Below are 21,656 nucleotides of genomic sequence, written 5' to 3' on the forward strand. Positions count from 1 at the left end.
GTGATGATGTTGACATAAATACCACGAACACCACATCAATATTTTCTTAGGGTAACATAAACGAACCAAATCTGTTTTAACTGAGCAAAAAAATGACAAATAATCATGATATTAGATTTTCATTTGGGTCATCTGCCTTTAAATATATATGAATAAGTTTTCGTGGTAAGTTAGTAACATTATCTTCCTTGGACGTTACTTAAACCGAGAGACATATTCTCTACACTTTTTTATTCTCTGTTTGCCTTTTTGGGCTCTCAAACTACGAGAGATAATGTTTGAGAATAGAGATGACAAATAGTATAACACACAAGAGAAAACTGAGGAAAGAAGGGTTGTACAGTACTCACTGATTCAGGTGGTCTGGATGAGTTACCTAAACCCTACTCATTAAATCCAAGGAAGAAACCCGATTAAAATTAAGAAATATATATTACTAAAGGAACTGGAGTTGAAATACTTTAAACTGCATTAAGTTCTCCAATACAGCCATTTTAAACAGCAAGAAAAGAGAAAGTACACACCAGTAAACCCTTTTCTGGATCATCACCTATTATTTGGTCTGACTAATTACCCAAATGTAGCCGCAATGAAGTCAACTAATGGTCCTACATGAATAAATCGGACTGCCAATCACTTCTAGACTAGTATTTGGTGTCATAAAGTCACAAAAAATTGGTAAACTTAATTTAATCTGAGTTGTGTTGTGTTAGGTTAGGTTAGGTACATGCACTCGATCTATTAACTCAGATTAAATTAAGTTTACCAATTTTTTGTGACTTTATGACACCAAATAATAATCGAGAGGTGATTGGCAGTCCGATTTATTCATGTAGGACCATTAGTTGACTTAATTGCGGCTACATTTGGGTAATTAGTCGGACCCCCTATTATTTGCTACTCTTGCTAGTATTGTGTAAGCACCTTCCACAAGGTAATTAAGCGGTCTCTAATGGTTTTTGCTTGGGTCCCTGATACTAGCAAATGAGGAAAAAGTTAATCAGGCCTCCAAATTTATCTCCACGCTCAAACACCTTGAATCAGTCTTTAACTACACCTGCTGAAGAGACTGAAACATTATTAACCTATAGAACCCCTGTGATATGAACTAGTCTAAACACTCAAAGGACCATTTGGGATTGGGAACATTTCTTTTATTAGATTATCACATCAGTCTGTGTACAGCACTCCTAACAAGTGCAGGTGTGGAGTGGGGGTTAAGTAAAGTTCAGACTAATTTTACTTTTTACTTTTATCTTCTTCACCACCGATCGGCTCATTATCTGCGTGGGCAGTCGGTCACATCTCTGTTGGAAAGCACTGGGCATGAACTGGTTCCTGAATGTATCTGAACCTGCTCCAGTGTTGGTCTGTGTATGATCTTGAAAGAGTTCACACTCGGTGTTGTCACATCACTCTCTTTAGACTAACTTTAGATCAGGCTGATCCAATTAATACCAAAGACACATTAATCCTTTTACTATAGAAAGAGTTTTTGTAATTGCCGAGACCATTAAAATCAGATGATGACAGTTCAATCTTTTTAGATTTTGAATTTACGTACTATATTTTCTTTAATGAGTTATAAATTAATAGCCAATCATAAGCTAGGAAGTGATTGTGTTCAATTGTTTAGTTACATTTCTTCTTATCAGTCACCAAATATGTACTGTAATTACAGCTGTACTAAAAATATCTTTCATGTGAAATATTGACCACTAATCTGTCACCTAATAATCATAATGTAACTCACATACAAAACCCAGTGCAGCTTCGAGAACCACAGTTAGGTAATCGTGGATAACACTACAAACTTGGAAAATGGCCATACAGTAGTGATAATGATTATTTTAGTTTTGTTTTTCTGGTAAATAAAAGTCAATGTAATCTGAGGTTTTCATTCATATTAATCTCAATTCCTGGTATAAAACTTTCAAGAGCACTTTTATAAAATCATGAAAAGGAAACAATACTGTGTACTGTATAAGATTTAGATGTACAGGGGGCATAACTAAGACTGCAATTTTCTTTGTCCTTGGATAAAAAAAAAATGTTACCCATAAAAGTTGTCAATATGGTCATGACTTTTTTTTAAATTTAATTAAACATGAAACTGCAGTTGTCTAAAAAATAAGAGAAATTAGAATATCATTGAATTGATATACAGCTGCTCCCCGACTTACGACGGGGTTAGGGACCCAAATCCAGGTCGTAAACCAAAATGGCCTTAAGTCGAAAATGCTTAAATAATACATAGAAAATCTAAAATGGGTGTCTCTTTTTCTTCTCAGCACCACAAAACTCTCACTTTTAAGCTTGCTAGCCACTTTAAAGTGAATTAGAAATAAAAATTTTGTCATTACACAGCGCAATCACTGAAGTTGGGACTCGAAAATATGCAATTTGACAAAATTTTGGTACGACTGAGGCGGTCGTATGTCCGGGTGGTCGTAAGTCGAGTAGCTGTATACACTATAATTATTTTAAGGAATATTTGAAGCAAACTTCTATGCCTTTCAAATAGACATGGTGATGTTTAAAGCTATAGCCTTATCACTTTACTAGCACCATATAAAATTGTTACAAGTTCTTTGGACGTACTTTATACAATTCTGGAAGTCTAAGTAAGTGCAATGTGCAAGGAATGCAATAAAAAATATTGTAAGAACCTTGATCCTGCTGACGAATTACATATTTTAATAAAAAGCTAAAAAAAATGTATTCAAACAATTGTTTCAAAAACACAGATACCATCTGGCATCTGTTCTGAAGTTTACATAAAAATAAAGAATTCAGAGGGGTAATAAATAACTTGTATTTAACCCAAAATATCGACATCGCCTTCATCTTCTTCATCTTGATCATGTTGCTGGACATCACCTTGACAAGTTGCGGCTGATACACATATCACCTCCTCTTGCTTAAAAAGACCACTTCTCTTTTCTTTCATCAACTGCTTGTACTCCTTTCTAGTTCTTGTGCGCAACTGAAGCAGGTCTTGTGAAATGCACTAAAAAATAAAATTGGGAAGGTTGTACCACAAGACTGTGACCAAGTTTTAAGCCATCTTAATACCTAAAAGTTGCAGTCTCAGAATTTTCTGAATTCATACTTGTGCTATAAATCTTTGCACATAATAATCTCTAATAACTGTGATTCACATAAGCATAACAAACAACAGCATGGTTTTTCCCACTAAATCTCTCCATATAATTTTGTGTGCAATTGTGGGGATCCTGTCAATTTATAGGAATTTTCCTTATGACTTTTCTAATGTAATGATCACATACAGTATATACAGTACCTGGGTATGATGTTTGCTTAACCCCTTGAGGGCTGGTTCCATTGTGTACTGAATAAAATCATCTGGCCTTAGCCAAATAAATTACTGTACTGTATTAAGAGAGGCATTCTTGGAGTGAAAGAGTTAGTCGTGTCTGTTATTACTTTCAAGTTGTATATTCTGCCAAACCTTCATTATAAAGGGACCAGTACTGATAAACATTTGGACTGTATGGAAACATCATGACTACCAGGATGTCAGGTTTACTTAGGCACCAACCAAACATTGTATACTAGTACGTTTAATTTACATGTGAAATTGTGCATCTTGTGAAGGCTAATCATGTGCACAGTACTAGGAGAGCCATTGAAGGGGGCCCCAAGTGGCTTAGAAGAGTAGCAATAGGTGTCCAGTTAACATGTATTAAGTATCAAGGAAAACGTTTGTAAGTTTATATAATACAACTGAGAACCATGTTGTCTGGATGACATTCTGCTATGAGCATCCAACTGTGAGGAAATTATTTAAATTTAAGAAGATGAAAACAAAGATTTTTTTCATTTACCTTTTTCCCTTTTTTACTTCCCTGGTACTTCAGAGGCAAACTCTTTTTGGGGTCCTTGTGATGATTAGACCATTGTGTTGTGTTTACTTCATGCGTTGGAAGCCTTGCTGACTGGCTCACTGCATACTGCGTGGAAGGATGGTGACTCAGCTTGATCTTTTTATCAACCTTTCCACCAGCTACATTCTTAGGTTTTTTGGAGTAGTAAAATAATTTTCCCCTTTTTCTAAAGCTGTTGTTATTCCTGCATTTCTGGGATGTTTTACCATACTGCAATGAAAACATAAATATCAATCATAAATTCACAATGCCATTACATAAGAGCTGAATCAAGTAGTCTTTAAAATATTTCTCCCAAATTTAAATAGCACACTGAACTTCTATTTGGTTATATTCTCACTTTCCCTTTTTTTTTTGACCACGAACTAAGTAATCTTCAAATATAAGTTAAGATTCACTACACACCTCCAAACAATCATCCACAGTACCAAATATATTCTTGCCTGCGTGTAACCCTCTCCCCTTTATATCTTACATCTGATACACTGACTTCTCTTCATAAAAATTTTCACTAATGTACAACTTCCTTCACTCTTCCAATATACTTTAACCATCATACGTCAGTACTGCCTCATAACTCAGCTTTGTTTACAATTGGTTTATCAGTGACAGCTCCCCAAAGTTGACATTCCTTAGCCTCTCCTTTATCCATATTTTATATAAACCAGTCTTGAGAAAAACAACAACTTATTAAGGTTAACTACATATCATTATTCATAGAACTTTCTCCAACTTTTAGTATGAAGGCCCTATATCACTTTCAACATTAACACCAGAAGCATATTGGGAATTCACTTTCAGCTCCTACTTGTGCATCAAAACATAACTCACTAACACTAAACTAAGCAGTGTCAATATGGTAAAAAGTGGGTACCACATAACTAATAGCCCACTGGGAGCAGTTCAGACATAACACACTGAATACTAAGCCTTTAGATCACAAGGAGGCAGTGTGGCCAAACACTACACTAACTGCCTTCACTTCCTCAACTGTAAAGTTAAGGTCTCATTCACAGCACAGACTGGGATATATGTGGATGTGAACCAGCTACACTTTTAGACAGGAGGGAAGCAGGCACTTGGCCACATCACAGAATCCACAAACACACAAAATAAAAGGAAGTACAATATTTACTAAAATCAAACTTAAACAGCATGATGTTTGAAGACAAATAAATAAAGCAGGAGCTGTAAACTTTGCTTTCTCTTACCGAAGTATTGGATAATCTGCTCACTGAAGTGGTTTCTTCATTACCCAGTCCTCTTAAGTAACGACGAATGCTTTCTAACTTTTCATCATCTAATGATGAAATCAAATCATGTTCACTGGTCATAATGGGAGCATCTGTTGGTGATTTGGAGCTGAGAAGATTAACAAGATCAAGCCTCTCTCGAACACCTAGGAACTGAGAGAGTACAACACCCAGTCCTTCACCAACTGCCCACTGTTCACTGCTACTCAAATCACTCCTGTAAACAAAGATAATGTTAGGAAACATCAATACTGGCATCTGCTGCATGCAAAGGTTGCCTCATTCAAACCTTTAATGGAAAACCAGTACAGTACTCCTCCAAAAATATATTCCCTTACTGTTTACTGTTAAAAAAAAAAAAAAAAAAAATATATATATATATATATATATATATATATATATATATATATATATATATATATATATATATATATATATATATATATATATATATATATATATATATACATATATATATATATATATATATATATATATATATATATATATATATATATATATATATATATATATATATATATATATAAAGCACACGGACTTCTACATACAATCAACACCTCCACCCGCCAGGATTTGAACCCACGGCCCACGAGCCCATGACTGTGACCGGGAACGCTACCTCTAGACCACCAGGATACTAAAAGCAGTCCTAGACTCTGTTATATTTCACACAAAGCCTGTTCAACGAGCTTATGGCGCCGTGAACCTCTAATGGGGACTACCCGTATCACGTAGGTGGTCAGAGTAACGTTTTGAGTGTATATATATATATATATATATATATATATATATATATATATATATATATATATATATATATATATATATATATATATATATATATAATGAAAAAATAATGTAAAAATTTGGATATATATATATATATATATATATATATATATATATATATATATATATATATATATATATATATATATATATATATATATATATATATATATATATATATATATATATATATATATATATATATATATATATATATATATATATATATATATATATATATATATATATATATATATATATCCAAATTTTTTACATTATTTTCTTCATTATATATTGTTTAACAACACTTTATTTACATTATTTGTTATATATGGGTATATTATTGTTGTTTTGTATGGGCTTTAACCTAATCTAAACTATGGGTCCAGGAACGTATCCCTGTCATATGTCGGGGGACAGCCTGTATTCAATACTGAATTGACCATTCACATCTGCCAAAGAATGCCTAACTTTAATGATACTCTGCCTCAACAAACATTCAAGAGAGTAGGTTTATTCAATCAGAAATATGCTTACCATTTAATGTTGCTATCCAGAATATTGAAAACTTTCTTTTTTCTTGGAGAAACTCCATTTTCTTTAGTAGACACTTTGTACCACTGACACATTGAAGGAGTTTGATCACATGAAGGTGAGACAGGAACAGAGTTAGAAAACATATTAGAATTGGAGGGCACTTGAGAAGCTGTAGTTAGAGGAGACCTCCGTGATTTCTTGTGTTTTTTGGGGTGGTTAGCCCTCCTTCCAGATAATCCTTCAATTCCTGACTTTACCCTCAGCTTCTTACTTTCATGTGTTAACTCATTGGAGCAGACACCTGAGTTCTCCTGTGTTTCTTCATTAAGAAAATTATCAGGTAATACAGAGTTCAAAGATGAAGATTCCAATAAATTGGCTGAAAGACTTGAAAACAGCATAGACGTAGGAGATGTGTCTAAAGATGAAATATCTGGAGAAATTCCTGACGAGTGATCAGGTGACTGAGGAACTGAGTAGGAGGTGATGGTAGAGGAGGAGGAAGATGCATCTGACATATTACTTGTTGTGTCATGAAGGAAGCCAAGGTCCTCTTCAGCCACATGAAAATCATTAGCAAAAGTCAGCAAGTCCATCTCATCTGAAAAAAATAAATAAAATAAAAAATAAGTAAACACAAGTGTACACCAAATGGCATAAACTGTAATAGTGTACAATAAACCCTATGATGTGCAGTAGAAATGTAGATGAAGATGGGTGCAAGAAAACTATCTTCCCTGAATGATATGGATACAGCTTGTATTGGGGCTTTTAACATTTCCCAAATTTACAGTGGCACACAATGGGCATTTCTATATTGTATCTGCTAACAGAATGAACAAACTACTTATTGTGTTACAATCAGCACAAATGTTATCCACTCAGGGATAAAAATTACTCCTACATACCTTGAATGCAATTTTCAATGTTTGTTTCAAACAGATTTGCCTGTAAAACATGGTCAGAATCCCAGACAAAAATGTTGTCATCAGTTAAATCTGCTTGAGGACTTAATGATGGAGAGCTGCTCCTTGTGCCTGAAAATCCACTGTACACTCCTGATGAACTGTCCCAGCTGAAAAAATGAACACTCTTGAAACTTCAGATACAATATTTGCTTTCCTGTGAAATACATCACCAATGCAATGTCAAAATATACATACAGTGACTACCATGGAGATTTAGGGCGAGGTGTATTCTTAATTATAAAATTATAAAACACTAAATCACGATCCCATGAATATGTCTGATCAGAATAATTTAAAGTACAGCCACAAAATTTTTGCCAGAATCACTATTAATCAATAGGTACAGGGTATCACAGTTAACCTAATACTGTAATATTGTTCTGTACATTAAAGGTTTGTCAGGTGATGGCTGGAGGGTTTCCCCATGTATTTATATATACCATACTGTACCGTATATACATGTACACTCCCTGCAAAAAGTATCTGCAATTTTTTTACCAGACAATATGACAACGGACGAAGGATTTAGACAACCCTACCTAGACAATAGGAGTCGCAGTGTTCATTTTAGCTTCCATTGGAACCCACCTTGTAAATACTTTCTGAAGTGAGTGTACATATTGTACAGTACTGCATATATTTTGGGAGAGGAAGGAGGATGAATATTACAGCTTACCTAGTGTCAAACATATCAGAGGTGTTCATTGTTCCTAACAGCAGCTCAGGAGATAAACAGGGTGTGTTGCTTGTAGACAAATCTGCCATTCTTTCACTTGACATCATCTTCAAAGACAAAGATTTCTGTAAAAATGACTTCACATATTACATTCAAGATAAGCTTACAATCAATGGTCTTTGATGCAATTTTATCAAAATTACTCATAATTTTATTCATACTGTACTGTATTTACAAGAGTATAACCCCTTGTGTATGGGGTTGCCTCCGAGCTGAATAAAAGTCTGGTGTTAGCCAAATAAAGCAATAAAAGTAGCATATCCGGAGTGAAGGGGTCAAACTTTATTTTTCAATTTCAATCAAATTAAAACTACCTTCTAACTGTTGGGTCAGGTTTGTTTGCTTATGGTCAGTTTCACAAGTAGATTTTGAACCTGTATTGTCCTTGCTCAACAACTGGAGTTGCAGTCTTCATTAAAACAAAGTCATAGGTGAACATTCCATCAAAAATTACATACCAATTAAGAATGTGGAGCTAAACTCAACCTATGGTTGTAATAATGCGGCTAACTAACCCACACGCTGCGTGGCCGTGATATTACGTTCTTAAGGAATAGAAACCTAACTACAGTATTATATGGAAAGCTGCAATGAGCTTATTCCACTCAATGTGCTAAATACCCAACAACCACACAGCAACTGTCCACCATTTGAACTCTGGCCATGCAACCTATGGAATAGGTAGGCTAGCTGCAATATTATGGCAAGAGAGCCACTTCATTTCTTGAAATTTGTGCTTGGCAAGTTTGGCCTTGTCACTCTAAATGCCTTGCATGATTTATGAGAAATAAATGAACCAAAATAACCTAGGATAGGCTACAGCGAGACACGAACACATGACACCACAGGAGAAATGACGGTGCAATAATTACGCTAAAATATTTATTTCTTCACCTACAAAGCACTCAGACATGAAATTACTGCCATATGATCAGTTTATCGCCGTGTTTTACCACAGAATTTCACCCATCTTTCACCCCCTGCCCACTACAGGTGATTTCTCATCGTAAGTTGAGAAAAACAAAAAATAAATAAATAAATAAAATTACAGGAATTTTTTTTTATAACTTTTATAACTCACACTTGTGGAAAAAATGTACGAAACAGAATAACTCTTTCTGGTATTAGCAGTCTCCTCTAATATTACCAATCATATAATGTAGTAGTATCAATTACGTTTTTATAAGTGTTCCTGGGAAGTAAACAAAACAGCTAGATTTAATCATAGCACGCTAACATAATTTAGTGCTCGTGATGAAAAAATAGCAAATATGACATCATGAAAATTGCAAATCCTTGTCAATGTACAGTATTGCATGAGATTTTCTTGAGGTAAGAAAGCATTTAACTTCTATTGGAAAATTTCCAAAAGTTACTGGTTAGTGTGTGATATTGTTTTCAAGTACTGTATTACCTTCCTAACAAATCATCACTTTTAAAGAGTCCAGTATGGTCTTGGCTCCAAGGATTTCAGAGATGGTGATTGTTTTAGGTGGCACATTTATTGTACTGACCAGACACAAGAAAGAAATTTTCTCCACAATTAAGCCCCTGGATCCTGGTATAAAATATTCATGACCAACATAAGTAATTACATCATATTTAAAAGCTGGCCTTAACTGTCCGACTGGATATTTCACTTTGAGGTTAATACACTGACCTCTAACAAAACATGACATAACGCCTCATTATTGTTATGTAATTTAAGAAAGTTTTTTATTTCTCTTGCTAGCGAAAATAAATTAGAATTGTACTACTGAACCTTTATTATACTTCGATAGTAATAAATACTTACCGAACAAACTCTCACTCAAGGGTAAATCATAACCACTAAACACCATAACATAGACCATGTGAGGCCACTGCTCCACATGCCACATTTTCACCTAAAGTTAATATGCTAAATATAAATAGAATCATGAAACTTACTTTCTCTTTCAATATTTCTGTTGGGTTACCATCCAAATGACTCAATATAAGATGTTTAGTGGCGTAATGGAGTCATTATAATAAGGCAAATGTGGTGAGGGATGGAGAGTGCGGGCCATCAGCTGTGTCACAACAACAACGTGGTAGAAGCGCGCCACCCCCAGCAGACGACACCCTCCACACACCTCTCCTCAACCAGGTACTTTCTCCTTATTCTTACCCAAGTTAACCTCAGTAAGTAACATCGAAAGTTAAGTTATACTATAGTGATTTGATACGACAGAAAATAGAATTACAGAATGGTATGTAAGACACGGGTGAATGAGCTATATATCAACAAGGTAGACGGGCGCGCCAGCACCTTCATCGCTCACACCCTCCTGCAGACGACGTTCCTCCACTCTGAGTCATCTCTCTTTCACCTAGTACTCCTCTGTTATCCTCTTTGTGAAGGTTAGTACCTGTATACTGTGGTGGGGAATGTATGGACATTCATATGGTCCTAAATATATACATCAAGACTTAATATAACGATTTCTCAGGTGAGTCTTGAAGTTTTGGTGTGGTTTTGTTTTGTTCGTGTTATATTATGTTTTCTACGTGTTAGGTGTTACTAGTATAGTTATGTATAACAGTTGTATTTAAAAATCAGCAGTTCGTGTCATCCAAAGGGGTCTAATTTATTGTACCATAGTGAAGAATGGAAGAATTTTTAACTCAACATTTTAGATAAAGTCGCCTTTACCAAGTCAGAAAGGTGTTGCTGGCGTAAACACTACTTTACTTTATTACTTGGTCTTCTAAGTTAACTTGAAAAATCTGTCGTTTATTCAAAGACTTGACTTGATTTAATGTATTATTCAAAGATATCAGACGAGATTTTGTAGAATGAATATCAGTCTTTAAATTATGATATTAAACCTTTCGGAAATTCCAAATATGTTGACGTTCCTCGTGACAAACGCGACTGCTTGCTACGTCTATTGATCTGGTGTAATTAGGCTTCCTCTTTATGGCCGATCTTTAGCGAATTTCCTTCATATATTTTCAGGAAAATATTAATTTGAGGAAATATTTTCAAAACGTTGTAAAACAAACTGCCAAAACTATATGAAGCTCGAACCGTAACATGTACTGCACTCCAAAAATGGGCCATTTCTCAGTGGAACGGTTATTTATGATGTAAAACATATTCACCCTTATCATAAACGGCTGGTTTTGTCGCATTTCTGAAGATCTGAAAATAATTACGTCATAAGACCTTGAAATTTGTGAAAGGTTCAACGCAAACTTTGCCATATTCCATGAGCGCAGCCCCCAGTCGTCCCCCCCCCCTTAAAAAATTAAACACAATACTGTGGAGTAAAATTTTTGCAAATTTCGATTCTATATGTCCAAATTGAGTATTGGAAATATAAAAACGGCCATTAATAAAAATACCTTACAATCAACCCACAAGCTATTTGATAAATTAGTTCACTAAAGAACAAATTATCATAGTTTTCAGTCACCCCAACATTGTATGTTGGTCAGACAGGGAAGGAATTATCTGCTGGATTAACAACATAAAATTGCCATAAGATATACCCAAGATAATTGTGCTGTATTATAACACGTTAGTGAGTCGGGTCATGCCATTAACTGGAATGATTCATCCATAAAGTACAAATCTAATTGTAGGTTTAGAAGAAAAATAGTAAAGTCTGCTTCGATTGAAAAAAAAATCAACATCTCAAGAGGACAATGGTCCCCTGGCTTTATCACCTTGGTAGCTGTTCATAAGACCTTGCCTGACATTCGCCGCGGTCAGCTGCTGGTCAACAGGTTACTTGATGTCACTTGACGCACCTGTAAAACTTTCAATAATACAAAATACTTTTGTTTTCTTCTACAGTGGGATTTCAGTGTTATGATTTATGTGCTTTACAATATATATATATATATATATATATATATATATATATATATATATATATATATATATATATATATATATATATATATATATATATATACAGTATATTTAATATATTTAATATATTTTTCTAATATGTGTTGCATCGCATGTTGTATCGGGGAGCAGAGAGGGTGATGGAGGCTGGGCGGTCGGAAGTGGGCGTGAGCCGGGTGTGGGCAGGGCTGTGGGTGGGTGCCGCCCGGGCCATCACCGCCCACGAGCTAGATACCCGCGGCATCACTACCCTCGTCTGGGCCACGCCTGAAGTAGACCCTCCAGATCTCCCGGTAAGACCTCTACCTGACAACCTCACCGATGCTATATTGTTGAGGTTCTGCCTGTGTGTGTGTGTGTGTGTGTGTGTCACGTGAAGATTTCACACTAGCTTATTTCACCTGATGATTAAACAGCCTAGTGATGACCAAACCTAACTTAACCATAGCCCCCCCTCTGTAGCGTTAGGGTGTTTAAATACCAAGTGAGATAACCTGGGGTGTCTACATCTTCCAGTGATCCCTGTGTGTCTATGCATACAGTATATCTATACATTTACCTCTACATCGTTCACTCGCGAAATTTTGGCAACTGTGTTTAAGAATGTTGTAGAGCGAATACTCAAATACTCAGCTAGAGAGTAGTAAGACAGTTTTGGCTCAGGCTGTGGTAGAACGATGTATTCTCGGCTTGGAATGTTTTAGTTTTTGGTTTTGTAAGTTCAGGCTTCGAATATAAAGGATTGGGCCACGAGTGATAGACGTTTTAACATCAGGTGTAGATATTTTAACTTCGACTATAGACGTTTTAACCTCACTAGAGACGAATGGGCAGCGGGCAGCAGATTCATTAATTTTCTAGTCACCTTTGAAGGATTATGAGGCCATTTGTAGACTTGCACCTAGCTTCTCTCGCCTTAAGATTAATCACCTTAATGCTAACCGAACCAAACCAACTTAACCTAACTCTACCAGGTAACCGTAGGGTGATTCTTCAGGTGAAATAAGCTGGGGGAGAATCTTAAGTTAGGTTAGGTTAAATTATATTAGATTAGATTAAATTAGCGTTAGGGTTGTTAATCTTCAGGTGAAATAAACTGTGGAGGAAGGGGAGAGGGTCGAATCTTCAGATGATCCAGAATATCCTACACTACTTATCAATCTTTCCTTTCTTCCTCTCCTGCAGGATGAAGTTCGCGTGGTAAAGGTCCTCGTGAAGGATGACCCGGAACAAGACATCAGCCCATATTTCCCGGTGGTGGCCGAGGCCTTCAAGGAATGTCGAGGTGAGTCCTGTTGGTGAGTTGCCTGGGGTCCTGTTGGTGTGGGTGAGTTGCCTGGGTTCCTGTTGGTGTGGGTGAGTTGCTTGAGGTCCTGTGAATGTCCTGTTGGTGTGGGTGAGTTGCCTGAGGTCCTGTGAATGTCCTGTTGGTGTGGGTGAGTTGCCTGAGGTCCTGTGAATGTCCTGTTGGTGTGGGTGAGTTGCTTGAGGTCCTGTGAATGTCCTGTTGGTGTGGGTGAGTTGCTTGAGGTCCTGCGAATGTCCTGTTGGTGTGGGTGAGTTGCCTGAGGTCCTGTGAATGTCCTGTTGGTGTGGGTGAGTTGCCTGAGGTCCTGTGAATGTCCTGTTGGTGTGGGTGAGTTGCTTGAGGTCCTGTGAATGTCCTGTTGGTGTGGGTGAGTTGCCTGAGGTCCTATGAATGTCCTGTTGGTGTGGGTGAGTTGCTTGAGGTCCTGTGAGGGTCCTGTAAACGTTCAACTCGAAACGTCTTCGGGGTGAACAACAGAAGGTCTGCTCGGGTGTGAATGTGCTTCATATTTTGTGTTGTTTTTTTATAATTTTTTTTGTCTCTTATATACTTTATTTTTCTATCCCCTGTCCCTCTCATATACTCTTCTTTTTTCTCTCTCAAATATATATATCTCTCTACTATTATTGTATCACCCCTCTCTTACGCTCGTGGGTTGTACAGATTCCGGCGGACGGGGGCTAGCAGTGGTATGTCGGGCTGGGATAAGCAGGTCAGCTTCCCTGGCCCTGGCGGCGCTGGTGGGTCAGACTGACCTTGAGGACATGACCCTGAGACACGCTTATCTCACCGTCAAGGCCGCCAGACCCTTCATCAGGCCCAACTACGGATTTTTCTCTCAGGTCAGTACCGTACAGTACCTCTTCGCCTTCAAGTTAACTGAGCCACTGACATCAGGACCTTACTGGAAATAAATATCCGGTGGTTTTGTCGGTTGTCCTTGTTCGACTTGTTTTACTGTTTACTATTGTTGTATAACTTGCACTGTTTAGATGCATTGAAATTGTATACTGTACTTGCACGGTCTATAAGTTCAGACTCTTGACATCTTGTAGCTCTCTTTGGTTGCTTCGTGTAACATTGGGTTGTGTCAGAGGAGGGACTTCTACATAAGAAGTCCCTCCTCTGACACAACACAATGTTACACTAGGTCAAACAGAGGTCAAATTGACTTCCATGATGGGTTCGTTTAGGTAGGTCACAGTACCCATTGCTCATTATCGTTAAATCTAGTTAAATCACTAAAGAGTACTGTGGGGACGAGTGATCCACATGTCTAATTTTAATGTTATCTCAGCTAATCTTAGTCTGGCCTTTAACTGTTAATACATAAAGTGCCAAATAATGTGTATCTTATGTATTAATTTCCACTTAGCGGATAAAATGATAGATAATGCATACATATGTTTGACAGACTTACGTACTGTACATGTTTCAGATGAAGTTAGTGAGGAGTTGTAAGTTGAGTTTTCTTGGTATATCGCGGCGAGGTTTGTACTACATGGTGTCTTAACTCTCGTACAGCTGATTACTTACGAGGTTGAGGTGCGAGGACGGTCGACGGTGGCCATGCAGGAGTCGCCGTACGAGGCCGGGGAGCATGTGCCTGAGGTCTACCTGGAGGAGCTGAGTGACGGTCTGGGCTCCACCTTCACCTTCTTCCCCTTGTGACGATGGGCTGCTGCGGGGCTTCTGCTGGTGGCTCTCCTGGCCTGGGCCCGGGCCACACCTTAGGCGCTTTCCAGCCGCCACCACCACCACTACTACTACTACTAAAACCATCTGGGCCTTACCAATATCACCACCACCACTAACACCACCACCAACAACACTACCACCACCAACACTCCACAAACACTACTACCACCATGCCCCACTAACACTACCACCACCAACACTCCACAAACACCACCACCAACACTCCACAAACACTACTACCACCATGCCCCAAACACCACCACCACCATGCCCATGCCAAACACCACCACCAACAACACCCCACAAACACCACCACCAAACCATCAACACCCCCACCAACACCACCAACACCCACAAACACCACCACCAACACCCCACAAACACCACCACCACCAACACTCCACCACCACACCACCACCAACACCCACAAACACCACCACCAACACTCCACAAACACCACCACCAACACTCCACAAACACTACTACCACCATGCCACACTAACACTACCACCACCAACACTCCACAAACACTACTACCACCATGCCCCACTAACACTACCACCACCAACACTCCACAAACACCACCACCAACACTCCACAAACACTACTACCACCATGCCCCACTAACACTACCACCACCAACACGTATCCACACTCCACCAACACAGGCATTCAAGATCTCGAAACGATAATATACGCACTGCAGAAGGGAGGAGAACACCATATTATCATCTTGGGAACATTCAAGTTGTTGATACCACGTTACTCGTGGTTTTGCAAGAGGAGACGAAGATGTACTGTATTGGGCTCTACTACATTCATCAATCATATATCTGTATTTTTTTCACTAGCTGCCCAAGACGAGTATTGCTTGTATCGTATGAAGGTTATCTATCCCTGTTTATTTCACCTGTTGATTAAAACTTCCTTACGGTTACCTTTCATAATCTAACGTAACCTAACATCACTTAACCTAACACTGACTTAACCAAACCTAACACAAACTTAACCAAACCTAACATCACTTAACATAACACTGACTTAACCAAACCTAACACTGACTTAACCAAACCTAACACAAACTTAACCAAACCAAACATCGCTTAACCTAACACCGACTTAACCAAACCTAACACTGACTTAACCAAACCTAACACAAACTTAACCAAACCTAACACAAACTTAACCAAACCTAACACAAACTTAACCAAACCAAACATCGCTTAACCTAACACTGACTTAACCAAACCTAACACTGACTTAACCAAACCTAACACAAACTTTAACACAAACCTAACACAAACTTAACCAAACCTAACACCAAACTTAACCAAACCTAACACAAACTTAACCAAACCAAACATCACTTAACCTAACACTGACTTAACCAAACCTAAATACAAACTTAACCAAACTAAACATCACTTAACCAAACCTAACATCACTTAACCTAACACTGACTTAACCAAACTAAACATCCTAACACAAACTTTAACATCAAACCAAACTAAACATCACACCTAACAACTTATCACCTAACACAAACTTAACCAAACCAAACGTAACTTAAAGTAAACAAGCCTAGCCTAATGTTATTATATCCTAACATTTCCTAACCAACCGAACCAAACCAAATCTAATACTAACCTAACCTAACCTAACCTAACCCTTCCCTCTTTCCCCCCCACACACAAGGTAGCATTATTTGGGTGTTTAAAAATCAGGTGAAAAATAAGCTGAGGCTGCGAATCCTCATACTGTACTGTAAAAACGAACCCATTTCTGTGCTCTAGATTGTTCCGTGATGAATGGGTAACGGAGCTGTTGTTATGGTTAAGGAAAAGAAGTTTGTGTTTTAAAGTTTATTTTATTGTGTAGTATGGGAAGGATATTATTTTGTTATATACTACTTTGTTCATGGGGCCAAGATTTGTATATCATAGAGAGAGAGAGAGAGAGAGAGAGAGTATTTATGATATTAATCTTATACGTGTTGGTTTGTTAACTGTTGTTATTCGGCAGAGCCACATTAACGTGTCTTTCATGGTGAGGTATTATGCAAGTTTTCGTGACCTTGGAACTTTCTAAGAATAGACATATCACGTGAAAGGTTAGACATCCTAGCTTATTTCACTTAAAGATTAACCTCTATGTTAACCTAACCTACCCTACGTAGCGTTAGGATGGTTAGTCTTCAGGTAAAATAAGATGATATGTATAAGCTTCAGGTGATGCGATAACAATAAACAAACTAACGAGCACAATATTGGTAAAGTCTTATTATGCATATCCAGTCGAGACATACAGGTAGTCAACTTTATTACTTCAAACCAGGCGTCACAAACCATCCTCACGGTCTATGTATTATGGTCTTGTGGGAGAGTCAGAAACATGTAGTAGTATACAGTGTGACAACACACTTTGGTAGTTTCATTAATAATTGATTTGTGGTGTGCTTTTTCTTGCCTTTGTGTGTGTGTGTTTGTGTTTTACTTTGTGTGGAAGTGCGTGTGTGTTAATGTGTGTGTGTATTGTGTTATGAGTTTGTTCTTGTGTGTATTTTAGGTTTTGTTGTGGATTAGTGTGTTTAGAGTGTATGTGTGTGTGAGAAAGTAAGTGCCTAATGAGTTAGGATAATGGTGGGAAATTTAGAACACCAATCATTATCGCCAATATGTAAACATTCTCTAGAACAGCAGTAAACCTCTAGAACCAATTGTACGTGTGGACAACTCATTTATATTATTTTGTGCTTAGCAGTAGCTAAAAAGTGGTGATATTCTAATGTGTGATAATCGTCGACTCTTGATGATGGATTGTATAATTTGTGTGTATGTGTGTGATGCGACCTTTACATTCTGGCTACTTAAGGATGTTACCGGACTTCAAGGGAGGACGATGGTGTGTGTGTTTCCGAGTGTTAAGTGTTATAAGGGAAAAGAAAAAAATGTGTTAAACTTGTTTGTATCGAGTTAAAAGCTGAGACGTGTGTTTTACTGTGATGCAATTTCTTTTATTTACTGTATTTTTGTATTTAGGATACACCACCTATGACGCACTGCTTTTTTATGAATTTACAGTCGGAGTGTTTTAAGTATATACGAGTTACAAATAAAATTTTGTTCAGTATTCATGTTTTTCCTATTAGTTACCTCTTAAGGAAAGTAATAATTGATAGAAAAATTATATGGTATTTTTTCTCGTGGATATATATATATATATATATATATATATATATATATATATATATATATATATATATATATATATATATATATATATATATATATATATGTATATATATACTCTATATACACAGTATATTTATTGTTCATGAGTTGCCTGTCGAGGTGACGATTGTTGCTGAAATGAGATACTCTTTTCTGGTTTCAAGTTTATGCTGTTGACGCTCACCCACTTGGGGAAAGTCTGGTAGTTTGAACCCCCAGGAACACTGATCCACTAGGAGAGCTCGGGTTCAGTTAGTGTTAGTTTGAGCCCCAAGAACACTGAACCACTGGGGGAGGTCAGGTAGTTTGAACCCCAAGGAACATTGACCTACAAGGAGAGCTCAGGTTCAGTTAGTGTTAGTTTGACCCCCAAGAACACTGAACCACTGGGAGAGCTCAGGTTCAGTTAGTGTTAGTTTGACCCCCAAGAACACTGAACCACTGGGAGAGCTCAGGTTCAGTTATTGTTATTGACCCCAAGAACACTGGGAGAGCTCAGGTTCAGTTAGTGTTAGTTTGACCCAAGAACACTGAACCACTGGGAGAAGGTTCACCCCAAGAACACTGGGAGAGCCAGGTTCAGTTAGTGTTAGTTTGACCCAAGAACACTGAACCACTGGGAGAGCTCAGGTTCAGTTAGTGTTAGTTTGACCCAAGAACACTGAACCACTGGGAGAGCTCAGGTTCAGTTGGTTTGACCCCCAAGAACACTGAACCACTGGAGAGCTCAGGTTCAGTTAGTGTTAGTTTGACCCCCAAGAACACTGAACCACTGGGAGAGCACTGGGACTCCCAAGAACACTGAACCACTGGGAGAGCTCAGGTTCAGTTAGTGTTAGTTTGACCCCCAAGAACACTGAACCACTGGGAGAGCTCAGGTTCAGTTAGTGTTAGTTTGACCCCCAAGAACACTGAACCACTGGGAGAGCTCAGGTTCAGTTAGTGTTAGTTTGACTCCCAAGAACACTGAACCACTGGGAGAGCTCAGGTTCAGTTAGTGTTAATTTGACCCCCAAGAACACTGAACCACTGGGAGAGCTCAGGTTCAGTTAGTGTTAGTTTGACCCCCAAGAACAGACAAACTAAAAAGGGGGGTCCAAACACAAAATGTCTACGATTCTACACAGAAAACATGCATAAGAATTCACTACACCTTCCGTTGTGTTATAGAAATGTTAAGATACGGCATTTAGCAGATCTATCAAGATTCAAAAGACTGTTGATGCGAGATGAAGGCGTGTCAGGGGAATTTTCCGTAATAATGGCAGGAGTTTTGCATGAGGCGAAACAAAGTAGTGAGGGTGTCTAAAACTGCCAAAAGAAAACGTGACAGCGTGTATAGAAAATGTAAGCTCTTCAAAGAAATAGAAGATACAAGGTTAAGTTCACTGCTATTTTGGGGTGAACACTGACACCAAATAAAACATGACACAGATATAAAGGGTCCTAATAAATTTGGCAAAATATTACCTGTAAACTAACATGAATTAATCACCAAAAAGCACAGTTATTATTTCCTAAAAAAGACACATTTAAATACCCTCAACCCATTGCAGAGATATAAGAATAACAAGAAATTATACGTGAAAAAGGAAGGTGAATTAAAAAAGAGCTCGTATCCATATTCAACTCCTGACTCAAACAAAAACAAGCAAAAAAAATACAGGATACTCCTCGACAGAATGACATCCTACACTTTCGATTTATATTTGTTTGTTACTTGCTGACGTGAATATCGGAGCCAAACATTATCGGGTGAAACTTTAAGAAAAACTTTTTAGGTAAAGTTTGTAAACGGGGCACACGGGTCCAACTTAGTAACACAATGAGGTAAATGTCGTCCCCGTCTAACTGGTTGTCCTTGTGTAAAGATCAGCTTCTTTTTTACTATTCATATTGAAAATAACACCATGAACTTGAATCAGGGAATTGAGGAAACACAATCTACACTGGTATGATGATATCAACGTTGAGGAAAAACTAGACGAGAAAGTAATAGTTATAGAATAAATGAAAATTATACATGTCGACAGAGCAACAGGTGGAACCACTGACTGAACATAATACATTTCTATCTCAAACTATTAAGCATCCAATGGCAGAACAATAGACGTAAATATGTGGTTATAATGAAATATTATCATCGATTAATTGATATTTGTTAGCTTCATTTCCCTTCAGTTTTCTCTCTGAGAATGAATCAGATATACTCTCGTCTTGTTGTGATCATTTGCAGTGATCTAAACGCATTGATTCAAACCACGAGATATATTTTCGTTCTTCAGGTTTTCTATGATCTTATCATGCATTAGTATTACCAATAATTACAGTGAAGGCACCATTTGTATAAAACATTAATATCAGCATAAATCTAACCATCGTCCAGTAGATCAATTAAAATATAAGTTGTCCCGGATGCAATTACATTATCATTTATATATTAGGATAGACTTAAAAGCTCAATATACGTTAATTAATATATTTCTTTTTTTACGTTTAGTTTGAATAGAGTGTTATCGCTCAATCGGTCATCCTCCAGCTGTTGTTATGTGGCGCCATGTCTTAGGATTGAGGCTGCGTTGGGTTCCACTCAATGTTTTTCTGCTATTAGTGTGCATTAGAGGCATAAAAGAGAAGATAATATGACAATCTAGTCCACCTTGACATCAAACTTCAAGACAAGTAGGTGAAGTACAGAATATATTTGTGGTGCTGTAATTGGATTTCATCATTTTATCAAACTAGGAATAAGTTGTTTTGTGCATTCATACTGGGAAAATTTACGGTGCATATCTTGTAATGACCTTATTTCCATTCGTTCACTTATTTTTAGTTTAGCCATATAGAAGGAAAGATGTTTATGGCGTCTATTACCGGAAATTCAAAGCTCAAATTTGGGCTTCTAGTTTAGATTAGAACCGAATTTTAAAACCCTGGAATTAGAATGAATATCCCGTTCAGACTCATAATTCAAAGGTTACGTAGAGTAGGCGATCAGACAGAATAAATGAGCTTAATAAAAAATATTATCAACAGTGCTGCAATATTTAGAGGTTATTTTTACTTGTTTGAAAATATTTGACAATGCTTTCAGTGTGGGGCCTCGCATGGTGACCGTGTTGCTAACCCAATGCTTGTGAATATTGAAGATTACTCAATATTTTCAACATTCCCCATCCCTCGTAAGGTTCAAAGGTATTATGACCTGTGCTCGGGTGGGCTAATGCCCGTTGGAAAAAAAAAAAGTCATCCGGGGAATCGGTCAGGTTGGTTAAATGGTTAGGTTAGGTAAGTTGGATATCTAAATACAGGGATGACCTGAACTAA

The 21,656-nt window shown here is 37.4% G+C and overlaps 2 protein-coding genes across 4 annotated transcripts; one reads left to right on the forward strand and one right to left on the reverse strand.

The window, feature by feature from the left end:
- Positions 1–1,884: 1,884 nt before the first annotated feature.
- On the reverse strand, positions 1,885–10,386 carry LOC121873282. Of its 2 annotated transcripts, none has more exons than XM_042376734.1 (7): positions 10,142–10,386; positions 8,153–8,259; positions 7,417–7,583; positions 6,509–7,109; positions 5,120–5,378; positions 3,849–4,118; positions 1,885–3,010 (listed from the first exon to the last, which is right to left on the reverse strand). In XM_042376734.1, the coding sequence occupies exons 2-7, from the start codon at positions 8,257–8,259 to the stop codon at positions 2,819–2,821; spliced, it is 1,596 nt and encodes a 531-aa protein (XP_042232668.1). In that variant the 5' UTR covers positions 10,142–10,386; the 3' UTR covers positions 1,885–2,818. The 2 variants fall into 2 exon arrangements, with proteins under 2 accessions (XP_042232668.1, XP_042232669.1); XM_042376735.1 differs by having other exon boundaries at positions 8,153–8,277.
- LOC121873284 (dual specificity protein phosphatase 14-like) lies at positions 10,279–15,258 on the forward strand. Of its 2 annotated transcripts, none has more exons than XM_042376737.1 (5): positions 10,279–10,340; positions 12,225–12,385; positions 13,278–13,377; positions 14,065–14,243; positions 14,926–15,258. In XM_042376737.1, the coding sequence occupies exons 2-5, from the start codon at positions 12,233–12,235 to the stop codon at positions 15,070–15,072; spliced, it is 579 nt and encodes a 192-aa protein (XP_042232671.1). In that variant the 5' UTR covers positions 10,279–10,340; positions 12,225–12,232; the 3' UTR covers positions 15,073–15,258. The 2 variants fall into 2 exon arrangements, with proteins under 2 accessions (XP_042232671.1, XP_042232670.1); XM_042376736.1 differs by lacking the exon at positions 10,279–10,340 and adding an exon at positions 10,408–10,594.
- The last annotated feature ends 6,398 nt before the right edge of the window (positions 15,259–21,656 follow it).

This window comes from Homarus americanus, unplaced genomic scaffold, assembly GCF_018991925.1.
Source record: "Homarus americanus isolate GMGI-L3 unplaced genomic scaffold, GMGI_Hamer_2.0 scaffold32929, whole genome shotgun sequence".
Lineage (NCBI taxonomy): Eukaryota > Metazoa > Arthropoda > Malacostraca > Decapoda > Nephropidae > Homarus > Homarus americanus.

Coding starts and splice junctions, on each gene's coding strand:
- LOC121873282 (XM_042376734.1), bottom strand. CDS start 8,259: ATGATGTCAAGTGAAAGAATGGCAGATTTGTCTACAAGCAACACACCC. Junction 5,379..6,508: donor CTGGATAGCAACATTAAATG/GTAAGCATATTT, acceptor CTTTGTTTACAG/GAGTGATTTGAGTAGCAGTG. Junction 4,119..5,119: donor GCAGATTATCCAATACTTCG/GTAAGAGAAAGC, acceptor TTTTCATTGCAG/TATGGTAAAACATCCCAGAA.
- LOC121873284 (XM_042376736.1), top strand. CDS start 10,441: ATGGTATGTAAGACACGGGTGAATGAGCTATATATCAACAAGGTAGAC. Junction 10,595..12,224: donor CTGTTATCCTCTTTGTGAAG/GTTAGTACCTGT, acceptor ATCGGGGAGCAG/AGAGGGTGATGGAGGCTGGG. Junction 14,244..14,925: donor ACTACGGATTTTTCTCTCAG/GTCAGTACCGTA, acceptor ACTCTCGTACAG/CTGATTACTTACGAGGTTGA.